The sequence below is a fragment of the Saccopteryx leptura genome, chromosome 2 (assembly GCF_036850995.1).
Source record: "Saccopteryx leptura isolate mSacLep1 chromosome 2, mSacLep1_pri_phased_curated, whole genome shotgun sequence".
Classification (NCBI taxonomy): domain Eukaryota; kingdom Metazoa; phylum Chordata; class Mammalia; order Chiroptera; family Emballonuridae; genus Saccopteryx; species Saccopteryx leptura.
In genome coordinates this window covers 372,064,674-372,084,853 of record NC_089504.1, presented here as the reverse complement: position 1 = coordinate 372,084,853, position 20,180 = coordinate 372,064,674, and the positions used below count along the sequence as shown (strand labels likewise).

General features: G+C 38.1%; 1 protein-coding gene across 2 annotated transcripts in view; it reads left to right on the top strand.

Annotated features, from left to right (window-relative positions):
- Window positions 1-20,180, top strand: part of ARHGAP32 (Rho GTPase activating protein 32) — a 249,891-nt gene that overhangs the window by 127,674 nt on the left and 102,037 nt on the right. For both annotated transcript variants that reach the window (XM_066365224.1, XM_066365222.1), the window contains 2 exons: window positions 7,198-7,335; window positions 10,313-10,405. In XM_066365224.1, the coding sequence (XP_066221321.1) occupies window positions 7,198-7,335; window positions 10,313-10,405 (231 nt within the window). The remainder of the gene's footprint in view (window positions 1-7,197; window positions 7,336-10,312; window positions 10,406-20,180) is intronic.

Genomic DNA, 20,180 nt, shown 5'->3' with positions numbered 1-20,180 from the left:
CGGGTGACATTGATAAATCAGGGTACATATGTTCAGAGAAAACATCTTCAGGTTATTTTGATATTTGATTATGTTGCATACCCATCACCCAAAGTCAAACTGTCCTCCATCACCTCTATCTGGTTTTCTTTGTGCCCCTCCTCTCCCCTCACTCCCTCATCCCCTCACCCCTCCCTCTCCCCCCCACCCCATAACCCCCACACTCTTGTGCATGTCTCTGAGTCTCATTTTTATGTCCCACCTATGTATGGAATCATATAGTTCTTAGTCTTTTCTGATTTACTTATTTCACTCAGTATAATGTTATCAAGGTCCATCCCTGTTGTTGTAAATGATCCGATGTCATCATTTCTTATGGCTGAGTAGTATTCCATAGTATATATGTACCAAAGCTTTTTAATCCACTCGTCCTCTGATGGACACTTGGGCTGTTTCCAGATCTTCGCTATTGTGAACAATGCTGCCATAAACATGGGGGTGCATTTCTCCTTTTGAAACAGTGCTATGAATAGACACTTCTCCAAAGAGGACATACAGATGGCCAATAGGCATATGAAAAAATGCTCAACATCACTGATCATTAGAGAAATGCAAATTAAAACCACAATGAGCTATCACCTCACACCAGTCAGAATGGCGCTCATCAACAAAACAACACAGAATAAGTGCTGGCTAGGATGTGGAGAAAAGGGAACCCTCCTGCACTGCTGGTGGGAATGCAGACTGGTGCAGCCACTGTGGAAAACAGTATGGACATACCTCAAAAAATTAAAAATGGAACTGCCTTCTGACCCAGCTATCCCACTGTTAGGAATATACCCCAAGAACACCATAGCACTGTTTGAAAAGGACTTCAGTTTTCTGATTGCCAGCTTTTCCTGCCTCTCCTTGGAATTCTCAAGCAGCAACAGATCTGAGAGACTGCGTAGTCTTTAGATAAGATCATTTACACACTGATGGAATCTGTCCATCCCAGAAGCTATGTACGCACATATTTTATATCTTTGCTAACTTCTAATTTTGTTAATGTGTTCTTGAAACTTTTTATTTAACTAAAATTCTTGGTCCTTCATCTTAATGCACTTCCTTCCTTTGTTCTTTTGTCTTAGAAAATTGCCAGTTAAATTGTGTTGTTTTCCCTTTCTGTAGGTTAAGTAATACTGATTCTTTTAGGTCTCATCTTTGAACCTTTTAATTGTGTCTCTGCCCCTGCCTTTTAAGTTTTCACTTCTTTTTAAATTGTGAATCCAGAAATGTAAACCATGTTTTTTATAGTGAATTGATCCAGATTCAGTAGGCATTTTTTGAGCACTTGTGTTTAGTGCACAGATACTATGATATGCAGTATGTCATTTAATTCTTGCAGCAGTCCATGAGGTAAATAATCTGGATTCCATTTTACAGGTGATGGACCTCAGACTCAAGAATTTTAATTAAAGAGAAAGACCAAGATTTGAAGCTCAGTCTAGTGCAGCGGTTCTCAACCTGTGGGTCGCGACCCCGGTGGGGGTCGAACGACCAAAACACAGGGGTCGCCTAAAGCCATCGGAAAATACATATTTATTATACAATACATATTTATTATACAATACATATTTATTATACAATACATATTTATTATACAATACATATTTATTATACAATACATATTTATTATACAATACATTTTTAAATAAAATATGTATTTCTGATGGCTTTAGGCGACCCCTGTGTTTTGGTCGTTCGACCCCCACCGGGGTCGCGACCCACAGGTTGAGAACCGCTGGTTTAGTGGGTTTTTCCTAATTTTTCACCATTTTCTAATGTGATTTATACTTGGATGGCTACTCTGAAAGTTGCGAGCTTGTGCCACATGTTAATAAAGCATTATAAAAGGCACCAAAACTGACCATGTAAGTTTCTTTGCATGACTTAAGTCGACAGGGCCTACGTAGCAGTTATATAATAACTATAGAGGGAACTTTAAATGGAAGTCTCAAATCAGGAGTCTATGAGAGAGAGTCTAGGCCAGGGGTCGGGAACCTTTTTGGCTAAGAGAGCCAAGAACGCCACATATTTTAAAAAGTAATTCCATGAGAGTCATACAACGACCCGTGTACATTACACATTATCCAATAAAAATTTGGGGTTGTCTCAGAGGACAGTTGTGATTGGCTCCAGCCACCCGCAACCATGAACATGAGCGGTAGGAAATGAATGGATTGTAATACATGAGACTATTTTATATATTTAATGTTATTATTTTTTTATTAAAGATTTGTCTGCGAGCCAGATGCAGCCATCAAAAGAGCCACATCTGGCTCGAGAGCCATAGGTTCCCGACCCCTGGTCTAGGCCAACCGGGTTTCATCCCAGGCCAAGACACTATATAGTCTGAGTGATAGTAAAAGTATTTAACAGCTGGCATAGCATGGGTCCAGTACAGTTGGAACAGATACCTGTCATACAAACCTTACTTGTGCACATGGGTGTGTCTCAACTGAATGTTGACTATGGAGCAGGTAGCTCTCCTGGATGCCTTGAAGAATAGGGTTTTTTTTTTGTTTTGTTTTGTTTTGTTTTTTTTTGTGTATTTTTATGAAGCTGGAAACGGGGAGAGACAGTCAGACAGACTCCCACGTGTGCCCGACCGGGATCCACCCGGCACGCCCACCAGGGGGCGACGCTCTGCCCACCAGGGGGCGATGCTCTGCCCTTCCAGGGCGTCGCTCTGTTGCGACCAGAGCCACTCCAGCGCCTGGGGCAGAGGCCAAGGAGCCATCCCCAGCGCCCGGGCCATCTTTGCTCCAATGGAGCCTCGCTGCGGGAGGGGAAGAGAGAGACAGAGAGGAAGGAGAGGGGCAGGGGTGGAGAAGCAGATGGGCGCCTCTCCTGTGTGCCCTGGCCGGGAATCGAACCCGGGACTTCTGCATGCCAGGCCGACGCTCTACCACTGAGCCAACCGGCCAGGGCTGAAGAATAGGTTTTTAATACTCGGCCTGAGCCCTCACCTCCCTCCCTAATTATTATTTAGAATAAGTGGTCTTAACCCACATAGGCATGTTGTACCTCAGATATTTCCTCTTATCTTTCTATTCTCCAGTAAATAAACTAGGGAAAAAAGTGTTATGTAGAAAAACCAAGTTAGCTAGTATGGATGCAGAAACAAGTTCCATTTGTATCATGATATTCATCTGAATGAGAATACATTTTCTTTTCTGAAAAATCATACTAATTTTTCCTCTGCATTTCCACTGCTTTTCGGGAAACAATATATTTAGTTTGAAATGAATGAAAATTAATGAAAATCTTAGGATAGCTCGGCTTGTCCGAGTGTGGGCTGAGGCACTAAAAATAGCTTAGTAGATTCCAGCATCAACCCCAGACAAGGGCTGCCCGGTGGATCCTGGTCAGGGCACATGCAGGAGTCCGTCTCACTATCTCCCCTCCTCTCACTAAAAAAAGAAAAAGAAAAAAAATATTTTTTGCTTCGTGAAATACTAAGTATTTTATTGTCCCTTAGTAGGCTTTAGAGTAGTTGAAATTAATGTTTCTTAATGAATTTGGATTGTATAAACTACTTTTGTATTTTTTAAAAAAAATAAATGAGATAAGGGGAGACAGAAAGACAGACTCAAACATGTGCCCTGACCAGGATCCATCCATCAAGCCCCTTATGGAGTGATCCTCTGCCCATCTGCTACATTGCTCTGCAACTGAGCTACTTTTAGCACCTGGGGTGGAGACCGTGTAACCATTCTCAGTGCCCAGGGCCAACTCACTCGAGCCGGTTGAGCATGGCTGCAGGAGATAGGACATAGGGAGGGTTAGAGGGAGGGGGTAGAGAAAGCAGATGGTCACTTCTCCTGTGTTTCCTGACCAGGAATTTAGCTCAAAACATCTACACACTGTACAATGATCTACCACTGAGCCCACTGGCCAGGGTCACTACCTTTGTATTTTCACCAGAATTCATCAATATAGTAGTTTATATTTTTTGGAGATCAACTATTTCATAAATATTTACATTAATATGAAGACACAGTTATATCCCAGTTGATGAGATAAACAGTTAGTTTTAGGGGAATGCTTTTCTACCTCAAAATATCTCCTGTATTTTGATTCTTGAAATTCCACCATCAGAAATACATTCCTCAGCATTAAATACCTCCTCCACTCAGTTCATTTAGAAAATGCTGTTATTAAAGGGGTGAAGTTGCATATTAACATTTGTGGAGTATCTGTACAAACAAAATACATATTTCAAAATGAATATGATGTGATTAAAAAAAGAAGCATTTGATTTTTTTATTAAACAAGTACATCAGAAAAGCAAATGACAAGTCAAAGAAAGTTGTTTGATTTTGCAAATCAGATGCAAAACCAACTTTTATTTCGTTGGTGAAATGCACTATACAAAAGGCTGAAAGTACTGGCGTATCTGCACGTTCCCTGATCTTGAAAGTGCATTTTTAAATATCCCCTAATTTTTGTGAGCAGTATATTTTAATCTCTATTCTTTCACATATGTAAATAAGGAAAAGTTACCATTTTAATGGAGAAAATGAACAGTTTCTGGTTAGTAATAGGCAATTCACACCAAACTGTTATAATCACTTTGGCAAATTTAAAATAAAAGTTATAGATGGTCATACATTATGACCTAGCAGTGCCACTTGCAGATAGCTCCTGTGCAGAATCTCTCACACATGGGCGAGATGAGACATGAATATATTCATTGCAACACTACATACAAAAATGCCAAGTGTGAAACTTACTCCCCTTCCATAGGAGAGTGGGAAAAATTCTCTGGGGTTTTATTCTCCAATAAATTGCACTTTAATGTTTGTCTAGTAGTAGAGCTGTATATATCAACATGCATAATTCTCTACATGCTGTTGAGTGGAAATTCCAGGTTCCAAAAGATGTGAATTATATGAGATTCAAAATAATAATATAAATTATTTATATTGTATATACATTAAAATATAGTAAAGATACAAAACATGTATTTATGCTTGATAACAATGCACATCAACTCCAGTCCTTATCTTTGGAAAGAGAACACAGGAGAGAATGGGGCTTTACATCTGTAATAATAGGTGCTTTAAAAAAAAATCCAGAGCTTTGAAACAAGAGTCAACAATGTACTTAAATCTCTGTGATAGAAACATAGGTATGTGTTGTTATATTTTTTGTACTTTCCTAGTATTTGAAGTTTTGCATAATTTTTTATGTGTAAGTGTTAAGGAAAAAATAATTGCAACTCTGTGATAAGAAGTTTGCCTTTACTTTTTCTGCCTGTTGTTTATTTTTATTTTTTAATTTCACCACTCCAAAGGAAGAAGTATTTACCCTCTAGGTCAGTGGTCCCCAACTTTTTTTGGGCCACGGACTGGTTTAATGTCAGAAAATATTTCATGGACCAGCCTTTAGGATGGGACGAATAAATGTATCATGTGACCGAGACAAGTGTCAAGAGTGAGTCTTAGACGGATGTAACAGAGGGAATCTGGTCACTTTTAAAAAATAAAACATTGTTCAGACTTAAATATAAATAAAACGGAAATAATGTAAGTTATTTATTTTTTCTCTGCGGACCGGTACCAAATGGCCCACAGATCGGTACTGATCCGCAGCCCGGGGGTTGGGGACCACTGCCCTAGGGTCATTTTGGTAAGCTTTGAGTAGAAGGTTCCTGCTGAACAGAGGAGCTCATTTGAGCAAAAAGTACAAGTGACTTTCCATTGCAAATGGAATAAATAGCACTTGAAAATCATGGGGGCCAGAAAGGGAAGCTCATCTCCTAAACTGAAGAAGGGGTTAACATACCCCCATCAGTTAAGTGGTGCAGTACTGTAACTGGAAGCAAGGAATGGGCATGGAGGAGTAGTGAGTGAGATCAGCATGTCAGTTTAGATGGTCTCAGGTAATGAAAGCCATGATATATGCAAATATGTGTGGACTTAATCCTGGGGATCTGCAGTTGTCAATTCAGGCTGATCATCAGAATTAAAACCCATCCCAGAGTGATTGCACTAGCATTTCTTTGAGTAGGGACTAGGACACTATTCTTTAAAAGTAGGATTCTGTTCTTTAAGTGCTTGACACATCTATTCCTTTGTTTCATTCTAACAACTCTCTGAAAGAGGAGATCTGTGTAATGGAGAATTATAGTCCAAAGTAGGATTAGAAGAGTTTGTCATGTTGAATTTTGACATACTTGTGTTTAGAATGCAGCACCTCTCTTGTAAAGTGATCTCTTCTGTTTCTGCCCCATTTGGCTGAGGAAAATGGAAAAGAGCTATCCTAAAAATTATGTCTGAGTTGGTTGGTTACCCTGAAGGCTTATTCTCCTAGTCTCTCCAGATTTTTATGAGGTGAAAGTCTCCATATAAAATCAGATTAGATTGCAAAACTAAAAGGTATGCAGTCAGGACCTGTTCATTATTGCTGACCACAGGAGTTTTTTAAGGGTTTTTGGCAGTGTGACCTGATGAGCTTTGTGTTTTGTATTACGGATGAGGAGACCGGGGGAGGAGATCATAGGCAAGGAGCATTAGCAATATTCCAGGAAAGGAATGATGTCAGTCCTTAGTAAAACTATGGCTATAGGAAGTGATAGAGTCAAGATAAAATTAGAAGACACTATGTAATAAAAATTTTCTGTGAGTGGATTTTTATTTTTATTACGTTTGTGAGATTGGGCAAGGAAAGGAAGAAAGCCTGGCTTCTAGATAATATGTGCATATTGAATTATTATAGATGAAGACGTAAGTAGTTTTAATTTTATAATATACTTCCAGTCTCAGTCACAGAAAATGTTGGTGATAACTAATCAATAACCTGCTTCTATTTTTCTTTAATTTTTAATAGTATTCTCTTACTCAAATTATTTTATGGCTCCTTCTGTAGGGCTAAGGTCACATTGCTGTCTTAACTAACAGTTTTCATTTTCAAAGAGAGCCACTAAGATTTGATCAGAGGTAGGAAGAGGGTTAGTGGAGAGTTCTATCTTATTTCCCATTGTTGACCTTCAAATGTAACATAACTCACTAAATTGTTTTGGAGTTTAACTACTTACTATCAAATGAATAGAAGCTTTCCGTTAGAAAGTAGAAAATTCCTTGAATGAAATACCATTTTAGAATGAAGCCTGGTTCATAAGCATTTTCTAACAGAGACAAATTATAGGAGCCTTTTTTTCCTTACCCATAGGGCAAAAGTTGGATTGTAAAAAGAAGTTACGAAGATTTCCGAGTGCTTGATAAGCATCTCCATCTCTGTATTTATGACCGACGCTTCTCCCAGCTCTCAGAACTTCCCCGCTCTGACGCCTTGAGAGACGGTCCGGAGGTAATCCCTGTGTATAACTTAGCTAAAGTTTGTTCTTGTATACTAAATAAGAGCTTATATTGACCACTCAGGATGATTCCTGGGATTATTTCATGACTGAAAAATTAGTAATGCTATGTAGGATGGTTAGGAAAGTAGGTTCAATGTATGAGTTTATGACAGAACACCCTGATATTATAATATATAAAGGAACAGTGTGTATGAGCAGACCATTCTCCAAAGAGAAGATAAACTATGGAAGCAAAAATATAGGAAGACATTGACTTCAGTAGTAGTCAAATAAATGTGTGTTAAAACAAGCTGCCTGCTTAGTTCATGACAGCGGGCTATGTCTGTGTGTCCACTCCACTGCTGCCAAATATTTCTAGTAAAAATATAAAAGATTTAAAGAAATTTTTTAAAAGAGAAGAGGTTTTTCTAACAGAAAATAAAAAGAACCATCAGGGAATAAAAAATTGTAAGGAAAGTTTGTAAGCAGATGGGCTAAGACTTATGAGAGCAAGAGAATGTAGCATAAAATACATGTATATACAGGAAGACTGCAGAAGACAGGTAAACTATAAATCTTGTAGGTAAAAATAGCATGCAGTTATATGTGATGTGACAATGTTTTAATCAACCATGGACCACATATGTGACAGAGGTCCCATAAAATGGTAATGTAGGTGAAAATTTTCTATGGCCTAGCCCTAGTGGCGTTGTAGCTGTCATCCTGCAATGCATTACCCAAGTGATTGTGGTGACACCGGTGTCAACAAACCCACTGAGCTGCCAGCCACACAAAAGTATAGCACATGCAATGATGTACATACAGTACATGATACTTGATAATAACACGTGACTATGTTACCGGTTTATGTATTTATTAAAATATACTTTTTATCGTTGTCTCAGAGTGTATTCTTTTCACTTAAAAAAAACAGTTTGCTGTCAAACAGTATGCCGTGTTGTGCCAGCAGCAGCCTCATCCATCTCCTATTTATCGTGTCTCTTGGTTGCATCATTTTCTCCTGTTCTTGATTTAATCTCATGTTGTTTTGTACAATAACATGCTGTACAGGTTTGTAAGAGCAATAAGCTCTAGCACACAGGCTAGGTGTGCAGTAGGCTGTACCATGTAGGTTTGTATAAGTGACTGTGATGCTCACACAATGATGAAATCGCCTAAGGATGCATTTCTCAGAATATGCCCCCATCAGTTAAGCAGCGCAGGACTGTAAATGAAATAACTGAGAAGAGAAAGTGGAGGCTTTGAGGAGCATGATTATTATATTCAGAGAGACAGTGAAGCAATCACATTCAGAGAATGAGAGCAGAATTAAAAAAAAAATCCGATCTTAGAAATGAACATAAAGTCATTTAAATTAATTTTAATGATAAGACATCTGAGTAGCTGGACTACATACAAAGTCAACACAGACGAAGAGTGAGTTAGTGAGCTGGAAAGATCAAGCTCTGTAAGAATACAGCCCCACAGGGATAAACAGTGAGAGAATAGTTGGGAAACATGGAGGATACATGGAGAAGTCCCTACTGTCCTCTCCTTGGAAATAACTAAAAATTAATATAAGAAAGTCTCCTAAAGGTAAACAAAGGCATATTTCAAATTAAATGGTCCCATTAAGTGCTAATATAATAAGTGAAAAAACACACATTTAGAAACGTAGTGAAATTTCAAAATTCAAAAACAGAGAAAAAAACCTGGAAAGCTTCTAGAGCACAAAACATTTTCTCAAAAGAACCAGAATTGGATTAGCATCAGAGTCCTCGGCAGCTACAGTGGATGCTTGAAAACTGCAGGATACCTTCCAAGTCCTGAGGGGAAGCCATTTCAATTCTACAATTAATTCCAAGGCAATTAAGTAGGTAAGGCAAAGTAGTAACATCATCAGTCATGCAAGAACTGACACTGCAGCAGTCTCGGGAACATCTTTTTTTTTTTTTAAGAGAGAGACAAGAAGGGAGAGAGATGAGAAGCATCAACTTGTATTTGTGTCACTTTAGTTGTTCATTGATTACTTCTCTCTGTGCCTTGACTGGGGGGGGGCTCCAGCTGAGCCAGTGACCCCTTGCTCAAGCTAGCCACCTTGGGCTCAAGCCAGCGACCATGGGGTCATGTCCATCATCCTACTCTCAAGCCGACAACCCCACGCTGAAGCTGGTGAGCCTGCGCTAAAGCCAGATGAGCTTGTGCTCAAGCCAGTGACCTTGAGGTTTTGAACCTGGGTCCTCAGGGTCCCAGGGTTGATGCTTTGTCTACTACACCACCACCTGGTCAGGCTCGGGAACATTGTAAAACTACAGATTCTTTTGTATTGTAGAAAACCTAGAAGTATCTCTATCTCCATTTCCCACCTCTGTGTATCTGTTGCATTTTTCTCTCATACCGTCTTAGAACATGGTCACTATCAACAGGTCCCAGGTTTTTATCTGTTTTAAGACAGCAGTCAGACTGAGCTAAATTTTGTATCATAATTCCTAATTCCTGCAGTAACTCTTATTAGGCCAGTTCGTGTTGTGTCACATTGGCAGCCCCGTGGTGCAGGATCCCGTATGAACATGGCTGTCCTGCCACACTGAAAGGTCACCGCAGGTCGTGGAGAAGGAGTTTCAGGATAACTGGGAGAGGCTAGGCAGAAGAGACAAGTATGTCTCTGCTATAATTATCTTTTACATTTTCAATACAAAAATAGAAAGAAAAAGCAATAAAATTAGAAGCTATAAAATAGTCTGTCCTCTGATAATGAGGGGTTAAAAGTTAAAGTTCTGTATATGACAGTAATTACTATGTAAGTGCCCATAGTTTCAGTTCATGGTTCTGTTAAGCTTCTGTGAAGAATCCTCTGTAACTATTAAAATGCCAAAAATCCTGCTGAGTTGCTTTCCCCCTAGAAACAACCAATTTGTAACTGTTCCTCCGACAGAGAGTATAGCATCTTTACTCGGAGTTACCACTGAGTCTTCTCTTTCTTTCCAGTCAGTCACTCAGATGCTTGTGGCTTACCTGTCCCGCCTTTCAGCTATTGCTGGCAACAAGATCAACTGTGGACCTGCTCTTACTTGGATGGAGGTATTGTCTAATTCACCTCTTATTAAAGTTTATCTTTAAATTGTCTACTTAAGAAATTTAATATTTGTTTAATTTTAATAGCTAATGTGTTTTAGGAATCAAAGAATTTGAATTCTCCTTTCTTGAACAATATATATGACGTTAAATATTTTTTGTCTCGAATTTTTCTTTGATAATCCAGGAAACTAATTTTAATGTTGTTTTATGAATCGCCATGACACCTTTTATTTTGATGTTTAATATATTAATGTATACATTTGAAAGATATATATATATTTTCAGTTGACTTAGTAATTGAAAATATTTTTCAGTTATTTATGAACAAGAGACAACTATTTAAAGGGTCTCATATCAGAATAAGTCTTAAGTAACTTCCGGTCACGATGGCAGAGTAGGTAAACTCTGTACTCACCACTTCCCATGACCACATCAAAATTACAGTTGAGTTACAGAACAGCCATCATTGAAAACTGTTTGAATACTAGCTGAAAAGAATTCCTATAACTAAGAATATAAAAAACAAGCTGTGTCAAGACTGGAAGGAAGGGCGGAGATGTGGAACAGGCAGGTCCCATACCTATGGTGTAACAACTGAGAATTGGAAAGGATATCTCAGCTCTTCAGGTCTCCCCTGAGGAGCAAGTGGTTCCAGCCCCACACTGGGCTCCCCAGCTCAGGGTTTCAGCGCTGAGAAGAGAAGTCCCACAACAATTTGCTGTGAAAACCAGCAGGGATTGCATCCAAGAAAGAAAAAAGGATTCTAGTGACCAAGGCACTCTTAGAAGTGCATGGACTCATTCATTCACAAACTCAGCTGGTACTAAGCTCTAATGCAGGGCAGCAGCTCAAAAACTGCCAGGGACATATGGGGAGGAAATAAGTTGATTAACTAGAGGATGAGGGTTATTGTGGCAGAGGTCAGGGCAACTATCTCCAGGGACAGAAGTACCAGCAGGCAACATTGTTCTCTTATTGAACTCTCCTTCCACACAACCAGCCCAATGCAGGACCTCCAAATCTGAGCTCCCCATTAATCTGGCTATAACTGTTCACCTTGCCCCTAGTGATTCCCTGAGACTCCAACCCACCCAACTTGCCTGCCCTCCCCCCAACTGCCTCCTTTAGACGTGTTATGGACTTTCCCAGAATATATCAAACTTCTCCAAACCACAAACGAGCAGCTGCTAGCCTCGGCATGCTTTGTAGTTACTGCTAAGCGGCCCCCAAGGCCAGCACAAGCAGCACCAGGACTCAGCTTGCATTGTAATTCCAGTCAGGTGGCCCCACACTTGGCATACGTGGTGGTCAGTTTTAAACTGGAAAGTAGCTTCAACTAAGTGGCCCACAAGCCCAGTACAAGTGGCAACTGGTCTCAGCTCACATTGTGGTGCCCACCAAAGGTCCCGAGCCCTGCACTAGTGACAGCCAACTTCAGTACACAGGGTAACCTCTCCCAAGCACTTTCTTTTTTTTTTCCCTTTTTTTTTTTAATGAGGTGACATCAATAAATCAGGATACATATATTCAAAGATAACATGTCCAGGTTATCTTGTCGTTCAATTATGTTGCATACCCATCACCCAAAGTCATATTGTCCTCTGTCACCTTCTATCTAGTTTTCTTTGTCCCAAGCACTTTCAAACCCAAAACAAGCAGCAGCCAACCCAAGATCACTTTGTACCTTTTACCAAGAGACTAAAGCACAGCACAGGTGGTAGCTGACCTTGATCTGCACTAGATTCCTTCCTAAGAGACTCTGGAAACAACACACCAGAGCACTACACACCCATTTCCACAAATGACACAGTAGAAGGATGAACTCAGCAGACAACTGAGCCCCAGTAAAGCTACTTCCTTTCTATAGGGTCAGCTCATTCGCTGTAGTCACAGCCAAACCCTCAAAGGCAGTCAGCCTGAGGGTTAGCCTAACCATTCGCTCATGAACAGCAGTTGAGGCTCAAGTACAACACACCCACCCACACGGGACAACCTTGGAACACTTGGCTTATGTGACTGAGGAGACTGCATCACTGAGACTGCATCAACCACAGAACACCTTCTACATAAAGCCAGTCTGTTAACACTGGGAGACGTAGCAGATCTACCAAATACTTAAAAACAAACTCAGGGAATCAGCCACAATAAGGATACCAGAAAAACAAAGATGTCCGAAATAAAAGAAAATGAAAAGCTTCAGGAAAAGAACAAAATGAAATGAGACGAGCAGTTTGCCAGATACCGAGTTCAGAACACTGGTTATAAGAATGCTCGATGATATTGGGGGAAGACTAGAGGAACTCGTATGTCAGAGGAATAGCAGTGTGAGAGAACCTCTTGGTCTCTCCCCTTGATATTTCAACACTTTGAACAGCTATAACTAAAAAAAGATTCCCAGCTCAACATACAACCACTTGAGAGATCGGCACACTGAAGCATCTAAAGGTGGGCAAGTGGGAACAAACAGGGGAGATGAAAAAGGGAGGAGGGCTGAGATGAAGCACAGATGCAGCTTTGTGGCCAGGAGCACACAGTGGGGCTTAACCCACAGAGGGAAGAAATCCGATTGTGACGGATGCTTCCTTCTGCCAGGAGGAGCAGAGAGATCCTGTGGGCACTCCCACAGGAGTGAACAACAGCAGCAGCTGAGCGCAGGGATCCGGGCAGGGACACAGTACTGGGGTGTTGCCGAGGTTGTCTGGCTGTTGGCATTCCAGACAGAGAAATAAAGCCACAGATCCCTGCAACTTCCTAGCCTCCTGGAACTCACTTTCCTTCATCCTTGGTGTTGGGTGGTGGAATACATTATCTGCAGACCTGAGCACTGGCACTACAGAATCACTATTTCACTCAGCAAAGGGTGTATTCTGTAACTGGTCCCAAGTCAGGATGCAGGAGATACCATGTGGAGTCTGGGGTCACCATTACTAGGAGGTCAAAGCAAAGGAGGTGGCCACGTTTCCCCAGCAAACCCCCCACTTCCAGCACCATAGCTACACTGACAGCAGCCAACATTGTAGCTACATTGAGGGTGGGGATCAGCACTTCAGTTTCACAGAGCTAAAAACTTGTGATTCATCACCACCTACTGGAAGATAATAGAAATCTGCTAGAAAAGAGTCACTCATAATAGATGCCTAAACAAAGGAGGAGTCCATTGAATACCATCAATAACTAAGGTAGTGAGGCAGCTCAGAAAGAAAATGAAAAATCCCCAGAAAGCATACGTAAACACATGGGAATATGGGATATAAATGACAGAGAATACAAGATGGAAGTTCTGAAAATACTCAGTGAGATGCAAGAAAATACAGACAAGCAATTTAATACACTCAGAAAACAAATTAATGAACAAAAGGAATACTTTACTAAGGAGATTGAAATTTTTAAAAAGAACTAAACAAATACTGGAGATGAAGAACTCAGTAAAAGAGATAAAATATGAACCAGTGAGGTCCTAAGTAGGTTGCTCAAGAGTGTCATCCACATGCTGAGGTTGTGGGTTCGATTCCCAGTCAGGGCCATACAAGAATGAACCAATGATAGAATTAATAAATAGAACAATAAATCAATGTCTCTCTCTAGAAATTAATCAGTGAATTAGTGAGCTGGAAAAAGTTGACCAGATGGAGGAAAGAATTAGTGATATTGAAGATAGAAATCTAGAAAGGAAGCAGATGGAAGAAGAGAGAGACTTGAACATGAAAAAAATGAAAGAACCTTACAAGAGCAGTCTGACTCCATAGAAAGAATAATAGTCACACCAGAAGAATAAGAGAGGGGAAGGGAACAGAGAGCTTACACAAACAAATAATTGATGAAAACAATGACATAGACCAACAGAACAGAATTGAGAGCCTAGAAATAAAACCACATGTATATGAGCAAATAGTTTTTGACAATGAAGCCAAAACACATAATGGAGAAAATAAAGCCCATTCAATAAATAGTGCTGGGAAAATTGGAAAGCGACATGAAAGGGATGAAACTAGATTATAGTTTGTCCCATGGATCAAAGACCTAAATATAAGATCTGAAACAATATATTACATAGAAGACAACATAGGTACTAAACTTGTGAACCTTAGTTATAGAGAACATTTTATGAATTTGACCCCAAACGCAAGGGAAGTAAAAGGAAAAATAAATGAATGGGACTATATCAAACTGAGATGCTTTAGTATAGCAAAAGAAACCGACAACAAAACAAAAAGGCAACCAGCCGAAGAGGATATGACACTTGCAAACAATAACTCCAACAAGGGTTTAATACCCAAAATATATAAAGAACTTGCAGAACCAAAAACCAAACAAACAATCTTATAAAAAAATGGGCAGAGCACCTGAATAGACACTTCTCCCAAGAAGACATACAAATGGCCAACAGATATATGAAAAGGTGTTCAACTTCACTAGCTATTAGGGAAGTGAAAATCAAAACTACAATGAGATATCATCTCACACCTGTTAGAATGGCTTTTATGAACAAGACAACGCTAAATTATGAACAAGACAACAATAACAAGTGTTGGAGAGGTTGTAGAGAAAAAGGAACCCTTATTCACTGCTGGTGGGAATGTAGATTGATATAGCCACTATGGAAAACAGCCTGGCATTCCTCAAACATTAATAGAGTTATACAGTACGATCCAGCTATATCTCTACTGGGTATCTACTCAAAAACTCACAGACATTTATTTTCAAAGACATATGCACCCCTATGTTCACTGAAGCATTGTTCATGGTGGCCAAGACATGTAGACAGTCAAAGTGTCCTTCAGTGGAGGATTGGATAAAAAAGATGTGGAACATATATACTATGGAATACTTCTCAGGCATAAGAAAAGATGTAGCATTGCCATTTGTGACAACCTGGATGGACCTTGAGAATCTTCTGTTAGGTGAAATAAGTCAGTCAGAAAAAGCTAATATCCCATTTGATTTCACTCATATATGGGATATAAAGCTGAAATTTATGGACATAGCAAACACTATGGTGGTTACTAGAGGCCAGGGAATGGGGTGCTAGTGGGAGTTCAAGGGGACCAAATATATGGTGATGGAAGATGGTTTGACTTTGGGTGGTGGGCACACAATGCAATATACAGATGATGTATGATAAAGATGTACACCTGAAAACTATATGATCCTACCAACCAATCTCACCCAATAAATTTAATAATTTAATTAAAAAAAACTCAAGTGAGGACTTCAACAAAGAAATTTAAAAAAACATAAAAAGGGAGATAAAAAACAAAATGGAATTGACCAGAAATGAAGAGTGCAATATATGAAATGAATACTACATTAGGAAGAAACAACAGCCGATAAGATGAAGCAGAAGATTGAATCAGTGGTTTGAAAGTCAGTGTAGCAGAAAACACCCAATTGGAGAAGCAAAGAGAAAAAGCATTTTAAAAAATGAGAATAATTTAAAGGACTTCTGGTACAATATCAAGTGTATCAACATTTGCATCATAGGGCTACCAGAAGGAAAAGAGATTGTGCAAGGGATTTAAAACCTGTTTGATGAATGATTACTAAAACTTCCCAATCCTGACAAAAACAATAGATGTACAAGTCCAGGAAACACAAAGAAAGAGTCGCAAACAAGATGAACTCAAAGAAACCCATGCTGAGACACAAAATAACTAAACTGCAAAGTTTGAAGACAAAGAGAGAATCTTAGAAGCAGTAAGAGAAAAGCAATTAGTTACCTACAATTAGCCCCCATTACATTGTCAGCTGATTTTTCACAGAAACTTTACAGGCCAAAAGGGATGGCACAAAATATTTAAAGTGATGATAAGCAAAGGCATACAGCCAAGATTACTCTACCCACCAAGTCTATCATTTCGAATGGAAAGAGGGATAAAGGGTTACCCAGAGAAGAAAAAGCTAAAAGTTCATCACCATTAAACCATTATTACAAGAAATGTTAAAAGGTCTTCTTTAAGTAGAAAAGATGAAACATATGAGTAATAAAATGTAGGAAAGAAAATAATTCTCACAAAGGCAAACACTTAGTAACAACAGTGGACCAGTCAACTATAATACTATCATAAAGCTTAAAAGGCAAAAAAGTAGAAAGATCATGTGTAATTGCAACAACAAATGAAGGGATACACAGAAACACAGACAAAAAAATGTAAAACATAATGACCAAAGTGTAAACATGGAAGGGATGAATAAAAATTGTAGTTATTCTAGAATGTGTTTGCACTTATGCCACTGTCAACTTAAATAGACTACTATAAGCACAGCTTGGTCTAGAGATGAAGCACATGGTAGCCACAAACCACAAATCTTTAAAAGATATACAAGAATAAAAGAGAATGGAATTGAAATATGACACTATAACTAGAATGTCATCAAGATACAAGAGAAGGTAGCAGGAGAATAAGAAAGGAACAGAAAACCACAAAAACATTCAGAAAACAGTTAATAAAATAGCTATAACTAAATATCAATAATTACTTAAAATGTAAATGAACTAAATGCTCCAAATCAAAAGACATTGGGTGGCTGGATGCATAACCAATGTGACCTGTGCATATGCTGCCTACAAGAGACCCAATTTAGATCATGAAACAGACACAAAGTAAAGGGATGGAGGAAGGTATTGCATGAAGATTAAAAGATAGAAGATCCAGATAAATAAAATCAGAAATAAAGGAAAAGTGACAATTGACACTACAGAAGTACAAAGGATTATAAGAGAATACTATGAACAATTATATGCCTACAAATTGGACAGCCTAGAAGAAATGGATAAATTTCTAGAAACATACATTTGTTCAAGACTGAATCAGGAATAAACAGAAAATCTGAACAGACCGATAACTACTAATGAAATCGAATCAGTAATTAGAAAAATGCCAACAAACAAGTACTGGACCAGATGACTTGACAGTCAATTTTACCACACATTCAAAGAAGAATTAATACTTGTCCTTCTCAAACTATTGCAAAAGATTGAGCAGGATAGTAGGTTTCCAAACTAATTTTACAAGGCTAGCATTATCCAGATACCTGATGACAAAGACATTACAAAAAAAAGAAGAAGAAGAAAGAGAAAAGATTAGAGACCAATATCCCTAGTGAACGTGTATGTAAAATTTTTAATAAAATATTAGCAAACTGAATTCAGCAATACTTAAAAAGGTCATATGCCTCAATCAAGTAGGATTTATTCCTGGGATGCAGGGTTGATTCAGTGGTCACAAAATAATTAATATAATATGCCATGTAAACAAAATGAAGGATAGGAATCATGTGATCGTATCAGTAGATGCAGACAAAGCAATTTACAAAATCTAGCATCTATTTATGATAAAAACTCTCAGCAAAGTGCGTTTTGAGGGAAAAACCATGCCTCAAAATAATAAAGGCCCCTATATAACTAACCTACAGCTACCATCACTCTCAATGGTGAAAAACTGGAAACTTTCCTTGAAGATTATAAATAAGACAAAGATGTTCACTTTTCACCACTTTTATTCCTCATAGTGTTGGATTTACTAGCCACAGTAATTAGACATGAAAAAGAAATAAAAGATACCCATATTGGAAGGGCAGAAGTCAAACTGTCATTATTGCAGATGACATGATACCATATACAGAGAACCCTAAAGATTCTACCATAGGGAGGATAAATGGTGATGGATGAAGATTTGACTTGGGAGGAGGTGAACACGTGATACAGAGATGTATTATAGGATTGGTCACTTGAAACCTGATTAATTATGTTAAAGAGTGTCACCTCAATAAATTCAATTAAAAAAAAGAGAAAAAGAGAAAGTATTAGAACTAATAAATGAATCCAGTAAAGTTGCAAGATACAAAATTAATATTCAGAAATTGGTTGCATTTTTATATACTAATAAGGAACTATCAGAAAGAGAAATTAAGAAAGCAATCCCTTTACAGTTGCATCAAAAAGAGTAAAATACTGAGGAATAAACCAAGTTGGTAAAAATACTTGTACGTACTCAGGAAACTATAAGACATTGAAGAAAGTAATTCAAGAAGATACAAATTAATGGCAGCATATACCATGCTGATGATAAGAAAGAATTAAGATTGTTAAAACGTCCATACTACCCAAAGCAATCAATAGATTCAGTGCAACCCCTATCAAAATACCAATGACATTTTCCACAAAACTAGAACAAATAATGCTAAAATTTATATATAACCAGAAAGGCCCTGGCTAGCCAAAGCAATATGGAGAAAAAGAACAAAGTCAGAAGTATTACGCTATCTGACATCAAACTATACTACAAGGCTGTAGTACTTAAAACAGCATTTTTACTGGTATAAATAGAGACCCATAAATCAATGGAATACAATAGAGATCCTAGAAATCAACCTATGTCTATATGGTCAACTAGTCCATGACAGGAGGCAAGAATATATAATGGGATAAAGAAAGTCTCTTCAATAAATTTTACTGGGAAAACTGGATAGATACATGCAAAGAGAAAAACTAGATAACTTTCTTACACCATATAGAAGAATACACTCAAAATGGATTAAAGACTTAAATGTAAGACCCTGAAAACCATAAATCTCATAGGAAGAAACATAGGCAGTATATTTTTGTAATTGCTCTTAGCAATATTTTTTGGATATGTTTTCTCAGGTGAGGGAAACAATAGAAAAACAAATGGGTCTGCATCAAACTATAAAGTATTTGTACAGCAAAAGAAAACATCAACAAAGTGAAAAGACAACCTACTGAGTGGCAGAAGATATTTGCCAACCACACAAAATATTATATCCAAAATGTATCAGGTAATTATAAAAGTTCACACCAAAAAATCCTCCAATTAAAAAATGGATTTTTTTCCTAAAGACTTAACAGATGGCCAGTAGATATGAAAAGATGGTCAACATTCCTAATTATGAGGGAAATGCAAATTGAAACCATATAGGGATATCACTTTAGCTGTGAGAATGGCTGTCATTAATGAATCAAGAAATAATTGTTGGCAAGGGTGTTAAGAAAAGGGAATCCCTGTGTACTGTTGGGGTTGAAAATTGGTACACCCACTATGGGAAACAATATGTAGGTTCCTTGGAAAATCAAAAATAGAACTACCATATGACCCAAGAATTATACCTCTGGGTATTTGAAAAAACCCAAAACACTATTTAGAAGATATATGCACCCTTGTGTTTATTGCAGCTACATGCATAATAACCAAGATGTGGAAGCAATCTAAGTATGCTTCTTTAGTCAAATGGATAAAGTAGTACATATATACAGTAGAATATTACCTAGCCATAAGAAAGAATTGAATCTTACCATTTATGAAAACATAGATGAACCTTGAAAGTATTATTGTGTATGAAAGAAGTCAGGCAGAGAAAGACAAATATCATATGAATTAGCTTAAATATGGAGTCTAAAAAACAGAATAAGCAATCAAAATAGGAAAAAAAAAAGAATAAGTCTTAGCTCATACAGTATCCAATAAATCTGTTAGGTATTTTTTCTTAATCTTAATTTTTTCTTAATATAACTCTGTGTGTGCAGAGTTATATTATTTTTTCTTGTTGAAAATTAGAAGGCAAGATGGAAAGTAAAAAGACTAGAACTTAGAGCCAAGTTAACTTGCATTGAGATCGTGGCTCTTTGAGTATTGTTTGTGTGATCTTGGACAAATTATTTAATCTGTTGCAAATTACATAACCTCTTTTAGCTTTAACATCTTTATCTTTAAACAATGATAATGGTGATTGGTATCTTTTAAGAGTTATGAGGATTAAATTA